The following is a 23,647-nucleotide window of genomic DNA, read 5'->3' on the forward strand; positions in this document are numbered from 1 at the left end:
GTGTGTGTGTGTGTGTGTGTGCGCGCTGTGCATCCTGATCCAGAAAGCCTGTAGGCCTGACCTGTCCCAAAAACAAGGGAAGGTCAGAGAAAGTTACAGAAGCTTCTTTATGCCGACAGAACAAATGATGTCACCTCTCTTCTTTGTCCGCATTTATTTATTAGGCGTAGTGTCATTGAAAGGTGCTGTGAGTTTTATCCTGTTTATGTTTTATTCATATAGTGATGATGAATTTCAGACTGTTTTGTTTGCTTGACAAGCCAGTGAGTCACTGAAATCTGGCATCAGAAAAATCCATTTAACGAATTTTATTGTTTCTCAAAATGAGAAAATCTGTGAAAACGGACTCAGAATGTAAAATGCAGCTGTCAAAAATCAGTCCAGATTTATTGAGGAAGCACTTAGTTTAATTCATTTATATTAACATACTTCACATGGCAGTTTTGAAATGTCTAACAGAGTCTGTTGGTGGCAGCAGAGCAGCATCAGTTATAAAGCAAGATGTTAAATTCCTGCTGCGTCCTGTTCTGTGGCTCAGCCTGACCTTTGACCTCTCTGCAAAGAACAAACTACATTTCCTGAATTAAAACGACAACAACAAAAAATATTGTAAGAATCAAACTAGCTTAAAACTCCTTATTTTCCATTAAAGGTGCATCCACTAAAGTTCTTGTTTTTGCCACTGACTCAGATTGTAATAATAAGTGTCTGACAACATTATAGAGAGGATTCCTACAGAGACAGAGCTTTTTATTTTATTACTTTAAATAGTGTATTTTTTTTCTCCTGGAAAAAGAATACCATGGCGTACAAGAAGGTTGAAACTATAATCTGTATAATCTGTACAATGTGAATTATTAAAAGCAGTACTGAGTAGTTAAATTCTATAGATAAATAAGGAAAAGATAAACTGTGAATGTGGAGTTGTTAAATATACACAGTAAATAAATATATTAGATTGTGAGTGGCCTCAAGAAACGGTAGAAAGAAACTCGCACTTCATCATTTAGTTTGACTCAAAATAAAATGGCTGAAATGAATCAAATCAAAGGAGAAATGCATCACAGCTGCGTTCTCAGTTTGTTAAATAAGTGAAGCGTAGTGCTGAAGAACCAGCACAAATTATTTAGTAGCAAAGAAACATCAAAATAAAGAGCATGTATCCTGAGGAGGAATGTTGTCGGTCTTGAGAGAGTAGTGTCCGTTTTCCACATCACTGTATGACTACGACTGTGCAGCGCAAAGCAAATGTTATTTCAAGTGCAAACATGTGCAGGCGAGTGCATGATGCTGTGGGAATATGTGAACAGGCTGTGAGAGCCAGGCATGAGAGGAAGAGCATACAGAGAAGCCGGGGTCACAGTGACTAAGACAGTGTTTTTCAAAGTGTAATTCAGTTAGATGACGGGACGTTTTCAGCCACTGAATCTTGCTCTGACTGTTCATCGAGGTTCCAGACACTGATGAAGACCAGAAGGTCCTTGAACTGTCACTATATAATCTGATTAAACAATGAAGTAGTTTTCCCTCCGTTGAGATCAGAGCCGGAGAATACTTTCTGCATGAGGATCGGTAAGCAGGGAGCAGACACCGCCACCTTCACCTTATAAAGCTCAGTCTCAGCTGCCTGCAGTGTGTGTGTGTGTGTGTGTGTGTGTGTGTGTGTGAGGTTAGATAAACACACACATCAGGGAGTGCTTGGAATTCCTCTGGAATAAGACCAGGGACAGTTATGAGTAAGCACACCAGGAAAGGAATGTCCCAGGAAGTTCCAGCTGTCCCCCTTCATGGCTTCAGTTCCCAAAATTATCTTCTGAGTATTTGAGGAAAAAAATCACCTTCATTCACATTCATTATGATGTTATAATGTAATAATTCTGTTTAATTAACAGGCTACTTTCCCTCCAGATTTCCTCAAGTAATTATTTAGACAAAGCAGTGTACAAATGGAAATCACCTTGTTGTTTCCACCTGTAAAAGGGACTGGGTTGTTTGTGTTGCTTTGTTAATTTGTGGTCGTATCCAAACTCCAGAGAGGTGTCGTTAAAAGAACCTTTTCATGTGGTGATACACTTTCATTCAAAAACAACAACAGCAACAATGTCAGTGGAACTAGTAAAAAAGATTTCTCCTTCAAAATGCATCCCAGCATCCTGCCTTCAGGTCACCGTCACCAGCCTCCACAAGTGTAAACAAACAATTTTCTGCTTCATTTACTCTCGATTTGTCGACTAGATTATAAGATTGATGTGTCATTCTCCCCCGAGTTCACATCACGACTGTTTAAAAGAGATTAAAAGAGCATGTTGTGTATAGTGTGGACTGTATGTAGGTCAGTGTGCAGGAATGTAGGTGCATTCTTAGGTTGCCTCCGCCCAAAACCTCTTTTGAAAGCCCCTGCAAAATAATGGACTCCTCTGGTGACGACAGACCGAGATTTAAGTTCATTAGTTAATAATTAGCAGAAGAAGCTTTAAAAGTCTTTCTATATTATCTTTATATATTTATTTACGCAGCAGTTTGGCTTTTAGGACTTATTATCAATTAATTGCCTAATTATTTTCTTGCTTAATCAGTTAATTATTTCTTAATAATGTGTGACAAATACAAGTGCCCAAACCAAAAGATGTTTCTATTGATAAAGAAAGGCAGAAACTCCTCAGACGATGAACTGATTATTAGAATTGTTGCAGATTAATCTTCTGTCGATCGATTTATCAATTAATGGACTAATCTCTTAAGCTTTTTTTTTCTTCCAACAACATAAATACATTTACAATGAACAGTCTCTACATGATTATAAAAAAGAAAACACAAATATATGCATAAAAATAAATAGAAATAACAATTAAAAGTATGAATCACAAATTTCCAGTCCATGTCTCATTTCCATTCTTGGTCAGAAAATCTTACAAAGTTATAAAAAAAAAAAATGTCATCTTTGAGCATTTTTATAACAGTAGCAGTTTGCATCTTCCATATTTTTTGTTGTTATCTTCTCTAAAGGTTAAGTTTTGGTCAGTAAAGTTCGCTCCAGCTCTTTTATTTGTTGAAAATAAGTAACATTTTTAATTGTTTACACCTTATAACGTTCAGTCTGAGAGCAAATACCTACATATTATCTCCTGTGAAACTGAGAGGACGGTGTGGAAATCAAAAAAACTGAACTCGTCACAAATTATTAACATTAATACAAACCTGATGTCAGCGGCCACTGTGTGGTCTGTACACCGACCATCACAATCAATCAATCAATCAGGATGTTATCAAACTGTTATCATTAGAGCTGACATGAGAGCAGAGCGATTGATTAGTCTGTCATCAGGAAATGACTGGTTCCATCTTCTCAAATGTGTAGAGCAACATACAGATCCATAATGGCTGCCTGCTGCTGCTGAATGCACAGTCTTTTCTCTCCACAGCTGCACAGTTCAGCTGGTAGAACAACAGAGCACTTCCCCTCATTTACTGAGGAAAGATTAAAGTAGTAATTTGAGCAGCAGCACTCAGAAGAATGGGTTTTATGTTTTTTATGGCTTGATCTCTTCAGTTGTGGCTTTTCAGTTGACTGGGGCAATAAGAGACTTTGCTAATATGGAAGTGAGGGGGAGGAATGATAAACAGGCGTGTCTCTTCAGACTGTGATGATTTAAGATTATAATAAGCGGCTGTGCAGCATCTCAGAGCATATATTATTCATCGGACTTCACTTCAGTCGGCTGTGTTGTTTCACTGCAGCGTAAAGGCCTCTTTAAAAGCCTATGGGAAGCAGCCGTGCTCACTGATGATGCTAACACATGCATGCACTGCAGAAGGAAGAAGGAAAAGCCCGAGATGTCTGACGGATTCATCTGTGAAAGAGGAAGCAGGGAAGATGTAGATGGAAAAGGAAGAGGAGAGAAAGAGGAAACAAATAGCAATTAAAGTGGATGATGGAGCAGATACAGAGACAGAGGGAGGGAGTGTTTCTATCCTCCATCCTCAGCGGGAGCTCAGGCCTGCTGGGTGTGTAGTATTCCTCCCTCCTCCCTCCTCTGTCCTGTTTCTACAGCAGCTCAATGTCGCCCCCTGTGGCTGAAAGATGACCCTGCACTCCAGCTCAGGTGACTTCAGTGGGCCGGCCTCAGGGTGACAAACAGCTTGCGCAACACTGCCGACGTCACACACGCTCCTGTCTGTCATACACTGCACTGGATCTAGGAACACACACACACACACACACACACACAGAGGAAAACACACACAGACACTGACTTAGTGGTAGAAAACAAGTGCAGAAACAAAGGGCTTCTCCTCGCTGGTGTCTCTCCTGACGCAGTGTCTCCAGGTCTAGTCTATGTCTGTGTGTCTGGGTGTGTTTCTGCAAATGTGTGTGTGTGTGTGTGTTTCTACGAATGCATGTTTGTGTGCACGTGGGCCTGTCAGAGAAATGTCTCTAACATTGGCGTGGTTGTCTGTGATAAGGGCTGTTGAGCTTTGTGACTCATGACTGGGCAGTTTTCTGTTCGTCTGTAGTTTAGGTTTCAGTTCTAACCTTCATGTTTATGTGGTTTAAATCAATTAATCATATTGATTTTGGTCGTAGCTTCTGAAATGTGAGCATTTGCTTTGTCTTATATGATTGTATAGTGTGTGTCTTTGAGTTTTGTGCTGTTGGTTGGACAAAAGAAGCAATTTGAAGCTGTCAACTTGATCATGTTTGACTATATATTGACATTTTGTACATTAAAAGTAAATGTAAAAAAATTTAAATAAGTATTAGCTGCTCCTCTAAATCTACTGTTGCAAACATTTGAGTCATTAGATGCAGCCTTAATTGTTTATATTCTACATATACCTTTGTTAAATGTTGCTGTCAGAGCAAATTATTATTATTTTTTAAAAAACCCTATAAAACCTAAACAGTTCTTTGTTTCCCTCATCTCTCTCTCCGTCCTTCTTGTGCTCATCCAGGTGGTCTCTCCACCTCTTCAGACAGCCGGCCGGCAGTGGTCCGCTACAGCAGGGACCAGAGGCCCACCACTCTCCCCATCCAGCCCTTCACCTTCCAACACCAGTTTGCCTCCAAACCTCCGCAGCCCAAGCCTCTGCTGCCCCTGCTCACAGGCTACGTCTCTGGGATGCAGGCCCGCTCCAGTTCCGGCTCCGGTTCTGGCTCTGGCTCTGGAGGTCCGGTGGGGGAGGAGAGCGAGGATGCAGCTGAAAATGTGCACAGGTACCAGGGGGCTGTGGCTGCTGCGGCCCCTCCTCCCGGGTCAGTTCGTCCCTCGCCTCTCGGGAGCTACTCCCCGGTTCGTCTCCAGGGAGCGCCCAGCTCCGGGACCTGCTCCACCTGCACCCCCAGCCCTCAGCGGCCGCACAGCCTCTCCTGCCCGCTCTCGGCAGGCCTCGGCCCCCTGCACACCCCACCCTCAGTAAAACAGGGAGGGGGTTCAGCGCCGTTACCTCAGACCCCTCCACCTCCATCCCTGGGCGTGAAGAGAGGGACGGTGCCGCCGATGCTGCCGGCGGTGCAGGGACACTGTTTCCACCGCGGAGCTCTGTCCAGTTTACCAGCGCTCCACAGTGACACACTGAGCCCGCTGGGCTGTCTGGACTCTGGGAAGCACGGGGAGGGAAGCAAAGGATCTGGAGCCAGGACACATAATGGTAGGTTCCACCAAACATCTAGCGTGTCCTTTCATAGCATGTTCTCATGAGAAAATAGCACTAAAGCACTAAGCAAACTCAATAACAATAATTAAGTTAATTAAGCCTTTTTTTTACGTCTCATGTTTGGCTCATTTTGGGCAGAAATCCCTGAATCACAAACTTGCCACAAAATCATCACAGCATGTCAGAGATCTTGCAGCGTTTTTGAATTTTTTCCGTCCATTCTGTCGTCGGCTGATCCTAAATATGAAGTTAAGACACACATACTGCTGCTGTCATTACTTAACTCATCACTTAAGGCTGTCAGTCTCTTGGTGATGGAGACAGGTTCACATTAACAGGAGAATAAAGTAGCTGTATGTGCAGAGTTCACTAAAAACACCTGCCAGTTGTGGTGCACAGGAAGTTTCAGTCTACAGAGGAAGTAGAGCTGCTGGTTTCTTCCCTGTTTGATTCTGAGTTGATCAACCTCTCCAAGAGAATGAAACACATAATCCTGGCAGTTTTAAAGCCTTGTTGTTTTGATAAGAAGAAAACAGATAGCTGCCGGGGGTTTTCACCTGCAGTAAAGCTTTGTGTGTTTCTCCTTGTTGATCTACTCTTTAAAAGAAGCTCTTTTACATTCTTATCCTTCTCTTTTTCTCTTCCTTCTCTCCCTTCATGCATGGATTTAAATCCTCCCGCCCTCCCTTCATCTTTTCCACTTCCTCTTCTTTTCTCCCAAATATTTCCTCCATCCATCGACTCAACAAACCACCCTTTAACCCCCCCCACCCCACCCCGACCACCTCCACCAACCCCATGATCATAATTTTAACACCTCCCCTCCCCAACAGCACACCACCTCTCTCCTCAGGCCCTCAAATGGAGGGAGTACCGTCGACGAAACCCACTCGGGGTGGAGAGGGTCTCTGGCGGCGGATCAGGCATCCTGTCTGGTAACGCAGAACCCCGAAGGGGCGGGGGAACACGACCTGCCAGACGCAACGTGTTCGATTTCCCTTCAGCGCCCTCTAGCCTCACGCTGGGACGGCTTAATGGTGCTAACTGTTGTATTGTCAGATATTTTCAAAGTAGAATTTTATTCTTAAAGTAATTTCTTACGGAGTTCAAGGTCCAAAGAATTTCTTATGTGAGGGTTTAGTCACAGAGGAACGATCGCTGCAGGGAGATTAATAAAAGTGTGTGATCCTCAAAGTCTCACCTACAGCTGCATTCTTAAGGATCCCTATTGGCTTGTCATGCTTTAAAGTTGTGTGTCTTACCGTCTGTGTATGCATATGTGTGTGTGTGTCTGCAGTGGGCCAGTCAGCTAAGCTGCAGCAGAGCTACAGCGACTTCCTGCCGGACTACTTCTCTCTGACCGAGAAGCCGCCGGAGGAGTTCTGCCTCTCCCCCGACGCCTCAACCTCCTCCTCCTCCTGCTCTTCCTCACAGTCCCACATCTCTGTGGACCTGACACAGAAGAGAGGTGAGGCCGTGTGCACGATAAACGACGAGAGGGGTCAAAGAATTAGAATAGAAAACACCACAACACTGAAGACAGAATCAAACTAAATGCTGGATGCTGTTTGGAGAAGCACATTCCCAGACCACACAGTGTTGTCGTCAGGGAGAAGAACACGTAAACGATGTGGCTGAAAGGTGCTTAAATCAAGTGCCTTTCTCTGAGAAAAGGCTACTTGACAGTGAGGAGAGGCACTCGAGGCCTCTTGAGGCAGCAGGGTGTTGTTTAATAAGCAGGGAGGTCATGGAGCATCCAGGTTTACCTCTTCAATATCTGCACTGCTGAAGTGTCCTCAAGCAAAACACTGAGGGGCAGATTTACTGAGCCCTTTTCACCTTCATTTCAGATACACTGTGTCCCAGACGTGTGCTGTTTGTTTAACATATGCCCTGGACAAGAGGCACAGTCGATTCTCAGTAACTGTAGGAATAGTTTTTTTTTTTTTGGTAAATGTTTCATTGAGATTTCAACATCAGAACATTGTGTTTTCTGAGCAGACTGATGGCAGACTGATCTCTGTTGCACAACCAGTTCCTGCCTTCATAAATCTGACAATGAATTCATGCAGATTTGAAGCACAAAGACAGTGAAGGACACAGCAAAATATCTGCTAAATTTAGATCTTAGTCCTTCTCACCTCCCTCAGAGGAGGGTCAAAGAGGGAAACAAAATCATGTCGTTAGCAGAACGTTGCAAAAGAGGAAAAGACACTTGCGTTAAGTGACAGTCATTACAAAGATTTAAAGGTTAATTGACAGACTGTGTGTTTGTTTCCCGTCAGCTTTGGTGAAGGCCGTGAACACAGCAGTGGATCTGATTGTGGCGCACTTCGGCACCAGTCGAGACCCAGATGTAAAGGTAGGAAGATTCTGGTGAATCTCACTGCGAGTCTACGTAACCTGCTGACCATTCCTCTACTAACACACGACTTAATATTACCACTGCAGTGTAATAAAGTTCAACAGAACATAAAGCCTTTCAGGGGATGAACTACAGTAGTTTTACAGACAGATGGCGCCATTTGATGATTTGAAACCTGAGCAAACAGACAGTGTTTACTTTCTATTTCTTTATTATGCCCTAAATACACACAGGTAAAAATAGAGCGCTTTGTTACAAAGACAAACAGAAGTTCTGTCATTTTTCACATCGCTTTCGTTTCTCTCCTTTCAGGCTAAGCTGGGGAACAGCTGGGTGAGTCCCAACGTGGGTCACCTGATCCTGAAGTACCTGTGCCCGGCCCTGCATGAGGTGCTGCAGGACGGTCTGAAGGCCTACGTACTGGACCTGATCATCGGACAGAGGCGCTGTCAGCCCTGGAGCCTCGTGGAGGCCTCCACACAGCTGGGTGAGGATAATAATGAGGAGTGGGGGTTTAATGAAAAGTAAAGTCCAGCTGGTTTCATTACGATAACCCCTGTATTATCCATGACGATCTACAGCAACTGGTGTCTGGTCCCACCCTCTATCTAAAGCCCAAGGTTTAACAGAACAGTTTCTAGTAAAATCTCATGTAAAACATGCTTTCTGTATGAAGTCAAGTTTATTTTTGTATGTTTGTCTCCATCAGGCCCGTCCACTCGTGTCCTCCACAGTCTGTTCTCAAAGGTGAGCCAGTACTCAGAGCTCACCAGCCACAGCATGAGACTCAACGCCTTCATCTTCGGCCTGCTCAAGTCAGTACCAGTTCTCGCTGTCGTTCCCATGATTTTTACAGTCATGTGTGAAATGCTTGTTTACATCTCATAGGAGTGAACTACAACACCAGTAAAGATTAAAATAAAACCCATGTCTTTACTTTAAAATAAGTGGCTGGCTTTTTATCCACAGCTGCTGCAGTTTTAATGTTTGACTCACTTTCTATTTCAGCCTGAAATCTTTGGAGTTCTGGTTCAATCACCTCTACACACATGAAGGTGAGACTCAGCTGTTACCTTGTCCATCTTTTATTCATCTTCAGATTCCCAGATAGTTGTTTGATGTCTCTATCTGTGTGACATCTTGAATCTGGTTCTGATACTTGTTCTGTTTTGTTTCACTTTCCTCAGATATTATAGCAGCACACTACAACCCGTGGGGTTTCCTTCCCCTGTCGCAGGGGGCATGCCAGCCTCTCTTCGAGGAGCTCCTCCTCCTGCTGCAGCCGCTGTCGCTCCTCCCCTTCGACCTGGACCTGCTGTTCGAACCGCATCTCCTCCAGAAGGGCCAGGAGCATCTGCGTCGCAAGGAGCAGCTGTGCTCCGCGGGCCAGAGCGTCGACCAGTCGGCTCGCTCCACCTTCCAGCTCATGAGAGGATGGAGCACCACCGTGAGCGAAATGGTCAGAGACTCGAGCGCCGAGGTGAAGAAGGAGAGGGCGGGGCTGAGGCGAGAGGGAACGTGGCCGAGGATGGAGGGAGCCAAGTCGAGGAGAGAGGGAGCGGGGGTAAAGTCAAGGGGAACAACTGAAGGCACGACAGCTGGACCTGTTAGCAGACCGACGATGATGGAAGTAGGGTTGGCTAATCTTTGGAAGGAGAGGGGGATGGGGGAGCAGAGGGTGAAAGGTGTAGGGCAGGAGAGTCAAGAAGATGGTGAGGATGGACAAGAGAAGGACAGGGGGAAGAAAAAAGACAGGGATCCAGCAGATGAGGGGCGTCAGCGGCAGGACAGACAGTCTGGATGGTGGTACCAGCTCATGCAGTCCTCCCAGGTCTACATCGACCAATCCACAGAGGGGTCAAAGTTTGTCAAGACCGAGAAGAGGAAGAGGTCATCGGAGAGACGACAGGCTCAACTACCGCCCACCAGGGAGGGAGTGGTGGAGGGGGCCGAGTCAAGCCAAGAAGGGGAGGGCAGCATAAGCAGCAAAGGCAACAGTAGCTCCAGCGGGGAGTCAGCTGGATCCAGGGGAAAGCCTTCGTGGATGGGCAGCCCACCAGAGTCCGTCCTCAACCAGGAGAAGGAGACAAAACCTCTGGAGGGCGCAGGGACTGGAGCTCAGGCTGCAGCCCAGGAGGAGAGCCCCTCACAGGGACAGAGTTTGCGTTGGGGCAGGCTCTTTGGATCTAGTCTGGGTTCTCCCTCCAGACCAGAGGGAGCTGAACAGAGGGCAAAAGGTCAAAAGACCAGGTGAGTTAAGACAAATGCATTTTTAATTTTGGTCTGTGATTTAGCACACTATCCTCATCTGTGAAGCTGAAACCCTTTCCTGTCCACTGTGTTCTCCTCTTTCAGACCCCCATCAGGTTGGCTCAGTCTGGACAGGTCTGTTCTCGACCTCGTAGCTCAGACCATCGGAGCAGGGAGCGGGAAGAAGCCAGAGTCTCCGGCCACTCTCGCTCAGACCCAGAACACACCCCCACCAACGTCAACCAAACCAACTGAAGCCAAACGACAGTCTCCATGGTAGGCAGACACACTCTGACGTCAAAGCAAATTACTACTTTTAAGCTTCCAAAAAATCATTAGCTCCTCTCATCATCTCAGCTGCACTCACTGTTTTTCTTCTGTCATTCCTCAGTGAGGTGCGAGCGTTGTGCCACCACATAGCCACTGAGCCCGGCCAGCTGAGCTTCAACAAGGGCGACGTCCTGCGGGTCCTGAGCAAGGCCGATCCGGACTGGCTGCTCTGCTCCCTGGGCTCCACGCAGGGCTTAGTTCCCATCATCTACGTCACCCTCAACAGCATGGAGGAGAGCCAGGACGCCACCGGACTCCGGCAGTGCTGAAGCTGAAGCTGAAGCTGAGTGGAAATGAAGCGAAAAAGATGAAGGCGAACAGCTCTGGAGACGGAGGCTTTCTCTGCCACACACCTACTGAAAACAAAACATCAGTTTTTTTCTTTGTTTTTTTTTTTTTTTGCTGCTGTTAAATTGGGAATAACTGTGTTCCTGAAAAATAAACAATGTAGAAAATATGAAGATTATGAAGACAATGTACAGACACATGCAAGGGAAGCATGCAGGCTCAAACACATCTACTTCAAGGGTACATCCAGACCAGTATGCATGCATACATCCAAAAAAAACCAAAAGACCAGAAACGAGAAACCCAAAGACTCTCAAACACACGCTTCTTTCTCTGCGTGAAGCTGTGCTACTAGCTTAACTACGTGACTGTCCAGTCTGCAAATATCATCCATCTCTACTTTCCACAAAACAAGGAGGGGCTACACACAGACGGTAATCCTCACTATATGATATTCTCTATACCATGCCTAGCTGCACTTTGCTGTACTGTCTGTTCACCTCTGAACACAGTTGTACCTCCCAGTCGTCAGACAGGTTGGTTTGGTGTCCTGTTGCTTACTTAGTGCCGACTGATCTTTTTAATTCGTGTAGAAGCCGGTGAATCCTTTGCTTTTCTTTGGTAAGATTTAAGGTGGTTGATGTAAAAGCAACAAAAAACAAAACATCTTGCTCCACCTCTTCTCCAGCTGCAGAGGTGTGATAGTGTTTAGATGGAGGCAGGAAGGCGAGTTTAAATCTTCCTCCCGTTCCCCACCTGTCTTATTTGATCACTGCTCATCAAACCCTGTTTCTTTAAGAAGGGATGGATGGACTGACAAACAAATGGACTGTTCCTCCTCTCTGCTCACAGGTCCCACCACAGCTGGGATGAATCAGTGGCTGATATTGTTTGAGTGCATGTAACCTTGCAAAAAAAAAAAAAAAAAAAAAAAGTTGTCTTTTCCCCCCTTTGTCTTATACAGTCCTGTTCCACCTGCCACATCCTGAACCTTTCACCGCTTATGAGGAGGACACGGTCGAGCGAGTGGCCACAGTCTGAGCTGTACATGTGCGTTTGATCTATTGGTACATACTGTAACATACATATATGACTTACACATGTGGTGAGTTCTATTTATTTACTGATCTGCTGAATTAGCGAGGAGGCGTCTTAATGGGCGGCTGCAGAACACAGGGAAGGATGTCCAATGAAAGCAAAACGTAGCTGTGGAGATGTCTTTTGAATGTGTTGGGGATTTACCCCCAGTTTGGAAATTCTTCAGAAGTGACTGCTAATTAGTTTTGCATTTAGAAAGGGGTCGATGATCTCGTCTATGCCTTAAAGCGCTTGAGACACTTCGAGGCTTCGTGACCTAATATTTGCCCTGACGTTACAGTATATTTTGTATACGCTGTTCCCCCAGATTTATGTCTACAGAGATTCTTGTTGACGTCAAAGACGAGTATAGTGAAGATAAAAGAGATCTATGGTGATATTTTTTGATGCTTTAAGGGAAACCCCAACACATTTTGTGATGGAGGCTTTATGGGCATTCTTGTGTTAGCACGTACACGCTACCTGTCATGGTGTAAAATGTGGCCTTAGGTTCAAAACGAGTTCACAAAGAAGTTAAAAGTTACAGTACAGTATACCTGGATAGATGCTGAGTGCAAACAGATGCCCCATCCAAATATGACACTCTATAAAATGGTAAAATCAAAATGTACATTTATTAAATAAATGAATGCTTGTGTAGTTTTTGAAAAACTTACATAGGATATAATTTTACCATTTTCTTTTTGTTGCATTATTGTACAGTTTTTATTTTTATGTATGATTTTTAACATTGAGTTCCACCAAATCGATTAATATTTCATTCTCATTGAACTGTAAATATATTTAAATCCTTCAGTGATTAATTTCTGCCATAGATCTATATGTATAAATGTTATTAATGCATTTTATGTTAAATACAGGAAGCAAGCATAAGCTTTAGTTTCAGTGCTAACAACCTGCTGACTATAATACGAGTTGCCCGTGGTAGTGGAAGCTATGATTTTCAGTCCTCCAGGCAGTTTGGTGTTCCTCTTCAGATTTCACATGGGACAGAAGGAAATAAACACATCGGAGTGATTAAACCAGAGAGACGAGGAGGCTCAGGGGTAAGAGGCAAAGACGGATTCGCTTTTGATTTGGTGTTTGACGAGCTGAGATGTGCTTTAAAATGTTTAGGAGTGATGTAAAAGAGAGAGAGAGGGAGAGAAAGGAAGAGGTCTTGAGCCTTCTCTCTTTCTCTCGTCTGTTTTCTCTCTCTCTCCCTGGCTGCCTCCTTCTGCCTGTAAATACCTTCAGCATCAGTGACACTGCTCTTCTCTCTGTGTCCAGGCTATATGATGTGTACGTATGACATTATCAAACTACTATGGATGTTAAATAACAAAGTGCTCATGTGATCACAGACTCGAATGACTCCTGTGTCTTTTGTCCTCATCACAGTTCACAGTTGAAAACCCTTTTGATTACAAAACACTGTCTGTGTAGCAGTGTTGTAGTACTCAATGACTTGGACTCGAGCATTCAAACTCGAAAGTTGGAGACTCATAATAATGTGGTGCAAAATATTGATGGCTACATTAACGTTATTCAGTTTCGTACGAGGGCAGGCACAAGTGTTCACCAGCCTCAAAGGCAGATTCACACGGCCACGGTCAGTAACAGTTAGTGCCAAGACTCGGACTTTTCTTGACTTAGACTTGGAGTCACACTCAAACACGGAGGACCCAAGACTTGACTTGGACTCATCTCAGACTCCTCTTTTGTGACTTGAACGTAGACTCAAACACTGGGGAGTCAAGACTTGAGTCAGACTTCACTTGGACTCTTCTTTCGTGACTTGGACTTGGACTCTGACTCAAATGCTGAGGACCCCAGACTAGACTCGGTCTCAACTCTGACTCCTCTTTTGTGACTTGAACTCGGACTCAAACACTGGGGAGTCGAGACTCAGACTTGGACTCAAACACTGGAGACTTAAGATTTGACTTGGACTCTTCTTTGGTGACTCAGACTTGGATTCACACTCAAATAGTGGGGACTCATGACTCGACTCGGACTGTTCTTTCCTGACTTGGACTTGGACTCTGGCTCAAATGCTGAGGACCCCAGACTAGACTTGGTCTCAACTCTGACTCCTCTTTTGTGACTTGAACTTAGACTCAAACACAGGGGAGTCGAGACCTGACTGAGACTTCACTTGGACTCTTCTTTGGCGACTCAGACTTGAATTCACACTGTCGACTCTGACTCTTCTTTGGTGACTTGCACATGGATTCACACTCAAATACCGAGGACTCGAGGCTTGACTCGGACTTGGATAAAGGTTTTGTAGTTTCAATGTCTGTAGAAATGTTTCAAACTTATTCCAAACTTTTAACTTTTGCCAAAACACAATCCTTTAACGGGTTAAATTTGCTCTCTTTTACGTATTTGACACTTTAATCCAAAGCGACTTACAAGTGAGGGACAACACTAAAGCTTCAGTGCAGTAGGAGACCTTGTACTAAGACGCCGCTGGCTGACCCCACAAAACCACCTCCAGATCGTTTGTTAGTATCACTTAATGTTGAATTTACTCGCTGGCTCTTTCTCAATAAACAAAACACCAAACAGTTGTTCTCCAGAACAATGGTCAACCAGGAGGCTCAGGCCTGAATGAACCCAAAACTAATGCGTGTGTTTTGATGTCGCAACACGAGCTCGACAACTCCTACATCGCAATTAAAAGAGACGTTGTTATGATTTATGCTTCAGGAGTGGTGAAGTTCTGATTCTTTTTTGTTTAGATTACCACGCCACAAAGACACTACAAACTTGTACAACTGCATCTGAAGCCTACAGGGAGTGTTTTATCCTCCAAGTGTAATACTTGGTTTATAGAAGGTTGAGTACCTCTGTTGTTCCTGCAGGACCAGAAGTAGATAAACAGGATTAATACACTGATTTTATCAGACTACCTACAGCATGTTTACTGGTGATATGGATGAAGTTCAGCCACTAGATGGTGCCAGTGCGTCAGGGAGAGAGACTGACTGAATTGAGTCTTGCTAGTTGTGTGAAATGATGCACCAACATAGAGCATCTGTATTTTGTGCAAGAAAACAGCAGCAGAATAAAACCCTGATGACCCTATGACACTTAATATAGTGTGAACAATAGGTCTTTCTAAGTCTAAGTTTCAGGGGGGAAATCAAGGTTCGTGTATCGTCTGTCCATCAACATAAAACACTGTGGGTAATTCAAGACCAGCTAAGTCTAAGTGTTGAACATTTGGCTGCTGTGTTGGCAGGTAACCAACAGCTGTCTTGCTTTTGTCAAGTAAAAGCCACCGTGACGGCTCGCCGCTCGGTTCACTCTGCTTTCTGTCTCCTGAGCTGCCGACCGATTGAACCAGGGTCCATGTGGTCCATGTGGTACACATCCTAACCATTCGGCCATCAGGGTGCCCCCATTCACTTTGTTTTACTAAATCTGCATGCAGTTTTAATGCAACATAACAAAATGTGAAAAAATGGTCAAATAATTCCCAGAAGACTGTGGCTGGGTTTTGTAAGTTCATAACACCAAACCCAGACAGTTTCAAGGCACAGCATTTTATTCACCTAATCCATCATACATCACAAAGGAAAACAAGACGAAAGAAACATTTTATGCAGACATATTCAAGGAGACAAATATTCAAAGTTTTAAAAAATCAGTACAGAAACGACAATTCCAAATTATTTTTCAGTTTGTATTTGCTTAGATTATGTCTTCCCCGCCATTTGAACAAGCTTTTATTGAAATCAGTAGAAATAAAAGGTAACAACTGTTCCTTCTGTGAGGAGGAAGATGTATTTCTACGACACGTTCCTTACGTTCCTTACGCTTCCTTCCCTTACGCTTTTGTTCGATAATTTCATTCTAAATGTAACATGCCATTATTCATGCCATTTGCTTTAGTTAATGTCACCTAAAATATCAGAATAGGGAAGAAGTGAGATATTGTAATTGGGATTTCCTTTCTTACAAAATTCGTGATGAAATTGCTGATAATATTTCTATGACTCCTTTATGCTGACACGCGTTCAGACCTGCTTCATATTACAGTTCTACAAACTGCACTTGCATCACAGTTCAGCTTCCTTCTGTCACGCTGCCATCACAAGGAACTGCATTAAATTCCTCTGAACAGTGAAGACATATTTTCAGTGGAAAATTTATAAGGTGAAGGATTGGGCAACATGGGGAAGTTGCTGTAGTGACTTGTATCTGGAGGCAGTGTTTAGAATACCACTTCTGGTATTCAAAACTCCATATTTACATCACACTGACTGACAAGAGGTGATATACAGACAGGCTTTTACTTGACTGCTTCACTTGAACTGCCTCACCTTATGCTCTCCACTCATTTCCTTGTAGTAGTATCCTGGAAATTTGAATTAACATGAAAGTTGGACATTCATTTATTAATTTGGCACCTCAGAGAAGTGCTTCTGCCAAATGTAATCCATCCTTTAATCAAGAACGGTGTCAGGCAGTTAAAAGGTGAACCAACATGACTCTCAGATTCTATGATTTAAGATTACCTGGAAAGATAAACTTGTGATCCAGGAAATCAACGTGCCCATCATCTGAAAATCCCACACTGGTGACTTGAGCAATGCATTCAACCCCTATTTGGCTTCCTGTGACACCTCCTGTCAAACTTTTAGCAGCCTGTAAATATGAGAACGCATCTCACAATCCATGTAGTTGTCTGCATGTTATGTATATAAAACACCCACAAAAGAGACGCTCAATTAATGTCTCATGCACTTTTTAAAGGTGTTAAGTTACTGTGAAAGGAGAACTCACAACAAATGTCAACTCGGCAGTGTTTCAACAGCTACAAAAGCTCAGACAAACTGGATCTGCTGGATCTTTGATAAACACACAAACACACAAACTCCAGCTAGTGTAGGTTTCAAACAGTAATAACAGCAATCTGTTATTTTAAGTCCATAAACTTATGCAAAAGTTCATGAAACTGGCCTTTGAATTGACAAAAACATAAACCCAAATACATATGAATTTGAGAGAAGGTAGCAAGTGTACAAAGTAAAATCACGACATAATAAGTGAAGGTAGTAAAAGTGTTAGTGAACAATACACAGCTAATACAGCTTAGTGCTACAAACAAAGAACAGCTGAGGCAGGTACCTGATCATAAAAGTAGTGGACAAACTTACATTTTGATGATAGCACTAGATCACTGTTCACTGTTCATTCTGAGAGCAGGCAATTAATCCAATGGTTGTTAAGACATCTCACTAAAAACCAACAAATGTTAAAGAGAGCTTTAGGACAGAGGGGCCCTGTAAGTCTAGTCTGCCTGACTCACTGATCCTTTATCTGTCTTTATCTATGACCTGCAGCTCTGCGATATCAGTAGCCTAACTGTGTATTGATAAATCCGTGGTGCTGTCCATGGTGCTGAAGTAGCAGATAGATACGTAATCACGCCTTTTCCTCTCAGTCTCGACCCTCTGTCAGTTTTGTCTCGAATTCATTATATCATCTAAACTATTTACAATAAATATTTCATTCATGTAGTCATGGAAGAGCGAGAGGAAGTGTAGAAATAGAAATGTCCCAGTTATGGTTAAGGCATCCTGCAACAACCTTTAATCCATACACACTTACAGCTTCCCTCCAACAGAAAACTGGAAGGATGCATTAAGGCTGATGTTTATATATAAAAACAGGACAGAGTAAAGACCATCAGGTTCAGCTTCATGGACCAGAGTTTTAGATTCCTTTCCATTCCTGGTTGTCAAATCTCTAACATGGCAGCATGACAGATTAGTAAATTCTGGACATTTACTGTGTTGCAAACACTTAAATGCTGTGGTTTACCCATAATTAGACAAACTAACGGTGAAACAATGCGTTTCTGCAGCGGTGGTGATGGGATTCAAAGAAAACAAACAGAAAAACAAAGATTTTTTTCACTCCAAACAGAGAAGTAAGACTGAACAGAGGGAAGAGTGTCATCAACAAAGAATGATAGACACTATCAGGATTTGGGGGAAAAAACACAGGGTTTATTTGAAAAAACTGTAAAAGAAATTCATACAAGCAAAAAAGTGGCACTGCCTGAGTTGTTTAGCTGTTTAAAATATTTTTAGTGAGATACAATCTTACAGATTCACATTTTGAATTTCCTCGTCTTTTAAAACATAAACTCCATAAAATAGATAAAAAATCCTTCACAATGTTTTTATATATATACATATTTATTTATTTTTGCAACTCAAATTAACATAGCTTTATAAAAGACAAAGTTGAAATAGAAAAAGAGCTCTTTAGAAATAGAAGGAGTAACTGTGATTATCCTGACTTATTGTTTCAATCACTTTGATTTAAACTGCTCCCTGACTTGCAGCGGCTCATTGGTGTTGTTGCTCTGGCTGATGGGGGGTCACAGGTCGGTCCCAGTTCACTCAAGCTTCACTCCCTTGCAGCGAAGCTTCTGTAGAGACACAAATAATTGGAGATCAAAGTTACTAAATGAATTAGTAAGAAAACTCAAGAAAGAAAACTCTTTGTGCACTTCAAAATAAAAGCACATGGGATGGAGAAAAGATGAGCTGGATTGTGCCTCATCATATATATATATATATATATATATATATATATATATATATATATATATATATATATATATATATAAACAGCTTATGTGTGTCGATCGGTGGAGTGAATTATCTTGTCGTCATTATCAACTCTTTGGTTCTTTACTGACGTCAACAAGCTGCACCGGAAGTTGAATCCGCCGGAGGGTGATACAGGTAACTAGAGATTTTTATCAACACACTGTTTGTAGTTTAATGTCGTTCATTTGACCAGCAGCTCCTGTCGAGCTCCGTTAAACAGTAGCTGTCCATCATACTGCGGTTAATTTAATGAATTAACGAGCCTAATCGCCAGCTAGCTAGCAGGTTAGCTATCATTTAACCCTGTGTTTACTTTGTTCAGTGACACAGATCTAAATGAAGCCATGGTTTCAGTCCACTCCTGTACATGTGTGATCATTCACGTGCACCCAGTTTGCTTTTAAACTCTCATCTGCTCATGCTTTGTCGCCTGTAACTGTGGTTTCACACTTAAGTGGCTTTCAACACACCTGAAACTTAATGAGGCGTGAAACAGACGGTGGAGAGATTAACATTGTACAAACTCAGAATCCTCCTCTATGTTTTTTTTTTTTTATTATTTCCTTTCAGTTTGTCTCTCGCTGTTGTTTTCCTGACGACAAAATATTGTCTGTCTTGCAGAGAGTTAAATGAGACTCCCATGTCTGCATGTGAAGTATGGAGGTAGAGCCAGGAGGTGATTAGCTTAGCTTAGCATAAAGGCTGGAAGGAAGGGGAAACAGCTAGCCTGGCTCTACCAACACACTGAAAGCTCACTAATTAGCATCTTGTGTCTTGTTTGTTTAATTGCAGTTTTGAGTGATAGGAGTGCATTTAGATGTGGTGAAATAGTCTGAGTGAAAGTACCTGGAATCTTTTCTTGCACTGTTTCTTCAGCTGATTCACATGGCTCACCACACGGTGGACCCAGAGCTCATCAGCGGGCGTGCAGAGATTCTTGCCTTTTCTGGTCACCAAACTGCAAGGACAGCAAATAATGTAGGTCAGGGAGACAGAACTGAGGTGTGTTTGAGTCCTGAGTCCTGAGATCCATCACCCACCACACAACAAAGCCCAAACTTACATCATGGCATCAATGGCGCAGCCCTGTCCACTGGACTGTTGATGGTAGTCTATGATCAGCTGTTGTTCGATGGTTTTGTTTTTGACAGTCAGGCAGCAGTCCATAGCCATCTGCCCTAACACCTCTGAAAGACAAAGATCAGTTCAATATGAAGTCATTTCCACAGATTATCAGTTTCAATAATGACTAGTAATAATACCAAGGTTGTTTTTTACCCTTTTTCCGCCTGCCATTATACGTCAAGATTAAATTCACCGAGCTGAATACAGCTGTTCTTCATTAAGAGGGAAATTACAAACTTTCACAACCAGCTTTTACACCTACAGATAATTTCATACTCGAGAGGTGTAATCACTGTAATCATATACAGGCCTTACAGGCTTTTAGTTAAAACCATCAAATAAAACCACACAAATAGCTGAGTGAAGAGCGTTTAAAGTGCACTTCAAACCTACAGCACAGCATGTTTAGGTTTTACAGCAAGATACAGACATGTGGTTAAAAGTGAAAGAAGTGTCAGGTTGCGTAAGATTTATTGGCTCGTGAGAAACAAGCGACCAAGTGACGCCAGAGATTTCTGTCTTTTCATTCAAACTTTTTTCCCTTTGATAAGACCTGGGCATGTTTGATATATATATATATATATACATATATATATATATTTTAACTTCATAATCTTTTTTAGGAGCTTCTGTTCAGTGTTTTTTCTTCAGATTGTTTTGGCATTCTGCCAGTACACCTGTTATCAGTGTCACTAAAAAGCAGTTTTTAAAAATGAAATTATATTGTAAGGCTACACAAAGGATGTATCAGAAGTGACTGGAAATTCAGCTTTTTCATCCTTACAATAAATTAAAAAGTAAATCTTGACAAAGCTGCAACGATTACTTGATTAATCAGTTACTCAAGTTGATAATTAGTTTATCATTTAAGTCGTTTTTCATCCAAACATTAACTAGCTCCAGGAAATTTAAGAGCCTCGCCCCGGGATGTGTCACCATCACTCAGGATGCAGCGACGTCCTCTCTGAGTGACAAGTGCAGCACACATACACATATCACAACTACACACTCTGTACACGCAGTGTTGCGTCAACACTGACATAACAAAAGCTGCCTCATTAGTCTTTGTTCACTCGACTGGGAATTCCAGAAGTTAATTATTTAACTTTGCTTACTACACATTATCAGAGGGGAAAACCAGCAGCAAGAAGAAATCTCAGTCACAACAGTCTCACTGTGTTTACTTTGCTCTTTTGCACTGATAAGTGCAACAAAAAGGCGTTGTTTAATTTTCCTGCTGTCAAGTGCAGCATTTAATTGACTTTGCTTGAAACTATTTGAGTATTTCATATTAACTTCAGTGAGAAGAGAAGGGCTCCTTTGTCCTCTCTAATGGTTTTTCATGGTGTTTCCCTTCATCCAGATTAACAGTCTAATGATAGACGGCACAGCTGCGATTCTGGACAGGAGAAATTAAACAAGAAACTTGAAGAAACTGATGTGGGGTGAATTTCACATTCACTTCTACAAAGCGCAGACGGACTCAAATTCAAAATGCAGAGACAGAAAGTTGAGTTTTCAAGTCAAGTGAGGGAGCACAGATGTGTGTTTGAACCACAAACTGCTGACTTGTGTAAACTGCTTCTTCTTTCTGGAGCCTCTCCAAGTGGAGTTGTTTTGATAATTTACATCCTGTTATCATTTTAAGCTCAAGAAGACCGGGTTGGCTCATTTCATGACTTTCTCTCGCAGAGAGATGAAAGATAAGATGCCCTAAATAAATAGATAAATGACACTCACCTGTGCAGCAGCAGGTGATGAGGAGGAAGCAGAAGACGAGTTTTGCATCACCCCACGGAGCCATGTCTGGTCGCTGAGCTGGTGAGGGTTGTCTGGTCGTCTCAGAGGTGGCTGACTGGCTGATGGAGAGCCTGTTTCTCCTTTCAACACCTACAGTGGCAAAGGAAGTGAGGTGACTGGCTCGCTGTGGAAGTATTTATATGCAGAGTGTCCACTACAGTTTCACTTTTGATTCCTCCTCCCCCTCTAAACCCCCCAAGCTTCTCTCCATGCAGACGTCCACACATCACATCACAAATTAAAAGGCCCAAACAAGTAAAAGTATGCCCCCTCCCAACAGGAAAAATCCCTCCTCTTGTTTATCTTTTATCAGCTTTTATTTCCCAGCAGACGTTCATGGCTCTTCTAGAGTAACAGGAACAGGCTTTTCACACTTTGAGTCACCTCAGGGTCACACACACACTTCTCTAATCTTTCCTGATCTCTGAATAAACACCTGGACTTATTTAACACTCAGGTAACCATGGATTAACATTGTCACTTCAAGAGAGGCGAGGAAATGGAAATGTGATCACCACTGAGGCTTTGACTCTTGCACTAAGTTATAAAAACAAAAAAAACAAAAAAAATTCTAATGACCATGATCTTGTTTGGAATATTCTTGGCTTCTATTTAAATATCCTTTAAGAAAAAACCCATCTGTTATACAACAAACATATACAAACATATACATCTTGAGTTGTATGATAAAGAAGTGTTTAATGCTACATTTCATTTCATGAACCACACATAAACTATAGGTCACTACAGTAGATTAAATGTTTCTGAAATATTTTATTGGTGCAGACGATGCTCATTTGTTTTGCAATGTACTGGACATTGACTAATATTGTACTTTGAATGAGTTCTCTGGAAAGTTTAGTTCTCCTTTTATTGGTCGCCGGAAAGTACCTGAGTACATTCACTCCAGCACTGTAAATACTGAGACAACTGTACTTTCCTTAAACCACACAACAGGATATAAAACTGATAAATCAGCTTCATATTGACCAACTGCAGCATTAAGTTGTTTACATGTGAATATATCAGTGATAATATTCCTGCTTTTTGCCACTGTATCTACATTCCTGTTCTTGTAGGAACCAGTATTATTACTATGTAATGTCGCCTGAATTACATGCATGACTTTACTTTTATATTGTTATGTTTTGGCACTCAGAGCGCTTGGTTACAGTTGGAGAAAACCCTGAAATGCAAACTTTATCTTGGCATGAAATTAAGTACAGCGATGTGGATGTTAAGAATAACGTAACTGGACCCATAGGGGGCGTGGAGGTTCTCTACATGATCTGGTAGGGGGGGCAGAGGCCTCGAGGATGTGGTATCTTTCCTGTTTAATTCACTGTAGATGTTGTGACTTTTCTTATATCCCAACCTTAGAAATTATGTTTTGCAAGTGTGGATTATGTTCACTGTGAACACTTTCTGAAGTGGTGAAAGTCGGATATTTCTGTGCAACATGGAAGTCAAAGCAGTGGGTGTACAAAAAGCAGAACACCGGAGACTGTGGTTTGGATTCTGTAGGTGTGGGCTGCAAAGCATTTGATTAAGGTTAGATGAAGATTGTGGTTTAGGTTAGATGTTCTGTACGAAGGATGACTGATAAGTTAACAGCTCTCATTACGAGCATGAAGGCCGGTGTTGCGCGCTGTCTCAGATGGTGCTAAGTTGCACCTGAAACAGAAACACCACAAATGTTATTAACGTAACATGATCACACAGAGGTAATGAGAGCTGTCTAACTCATCTCCTTCTACCTCAGGCCACAGACTTATCAGTCAAACCTTTATATCTTTATAAACATAAAGGATAGAGGTAAGACACTTCACCCTGCAGAGAGGATTACAGCGACTTGTTTACACAGAGGTTTCTTTTTCACACCTGAGATGACACTTGATGATTTTCTTACATTAGATGTTATCGTAAGTCTACTGTATACCCTCTGGCTTTGTTGTACTTTTTTATCTGATCCGTTGTTTGACCAGAAATTAATCAAAACAAAAAACAAAATAAGAACAAACACTTGCACTGTTACACACTTCCTTCGCTGATTTATTCCCATGTGAAAGATGAGTGACATGGAAAAACAGTGATTCCTTTGAAACTGATACCGCCACAT

The 23,647-nt window shown here is 42.5% G+C and overlaps 2 protein-coding genes across 5 annotated transcripts in view; one reads left to right on the forward strand and one right to left on the reverse strand.

Moving 5' to 3' along the window:
• Positions 1-13,330, forward strand: part of rusc2 (RUN and SH3 domain containing 2) — a 36,749-nt gene extending 23,419 nt beyond the window's left edge. For 3 of the 4 annotated variants that reach the window (XM_018682354.2, XM_051075068.1, XM_051075069.1), the window contains exons 4-13: positions 4,954-5,649; positions 6,489-6,692; positions 6,953-7,123; positions 7,941-8,017; positions 8,333-8,507; positions 8,730-8,835; positions 9,029-9,075; positions 9,208-10,270; positions 10,376-10,546; positions 10,662-13,330. In XM_018682354.2, the coding sequence (XP_018537870.1) occupies positions 4,954-5,649; positions 6,489-6,692; positions 6,953-7,123; positions 7,941-8,017; positions 8,333-8,507; positions 8,730-8,835; positions 9,029-9,075; positions 9,208-10,270; positions 10,376-10,546; positions 10,662-10,869 (2,918 nt within the window). In that variant the 3' untranslated portion in view covers positions 10,870-13,330. The remainder of the gene's footprint in view (positions 1-4,953; positions 5,650-6,488; positions 6,693-6,952; positions 7,124-7,940; positions 8,018-8,332; positions 8,508-8,729; positions 8,836-9,028; positions 9,076-9,207; positions 10,271-10,375; positions 10,547-10,661) is intronic. The other variant, XM_018682355.2, reaches the window with a different exon arrangement.
• Positions 13,331-17,969: 4,639 nt separating this feature from the next.
• On the reverse strand, positions 17,970-21,653 carry ccl19a.1 (chemokine (C-C motif) ligand 19a, tandem duplicate 1). Its single transcript, XM_018682353.2, has 4 exons — positions 21,469-21,653; positions 19,667-19,790; positions 19,450-19,561; positions 17,970-18,419 (listed from the first exon to the last, which is right to left on the reverse strand). Exons 1-4 carry the CDS (start codon positions 21,530-21,532, stop codon positions 18,387-18,389), a joined length of 333 nt encoding a protein of 110 aa, XP_018537869.1. The 5' UTR covers positions 21,533-21,653; the 3' UTR covers positions 17,970-18,386.
• Between the last annotated feature and the right edge of the window lie 1,994 nt (positions 21,654-23,647).

Source organism: Lates calcarifer, linkage group LG13, assembly GCF_001640805.2.
Source record: "Lates calcarifer isolate ASB-BC8 linkage group LG13, TLL_Latcal_v3, whole genome shotgun sequence".
Lineage (NCBI taxonomy): Eukaryota > Metazoa > Chordata > Actinopteri > Centropomidae > Lates > Lates calcarifer.

What these genes read in the sequence shown, in the direction of transcription:
- ccl19a.1 (XM_018682353.2), bottom strand. Translation starts at nt 21,532, where the DNA reads ATGGCTCCGTGGGGTGATGCAAAACTCGTCTTCTGCTTCCTCCTCATC. An exon ending in TGCGCCATTGATGCCATGAT is followed by an intron (nt 19,562 to 19,666) that starts GTAAGTTTGGGC and finishes CTGTCCTTGCAG; the next exon opens with TTTGGTGACCAGAAAAGGCA. An exon ending in AGTGCAAGAAAAGATTCCAG is followed by an intron (nt 18,420 to 19,449) that starts GTACTTTCACTC and finishes GTGTCTCTACAG; the next exon opens with AAGCTTCGCTGCAAGGGAGT.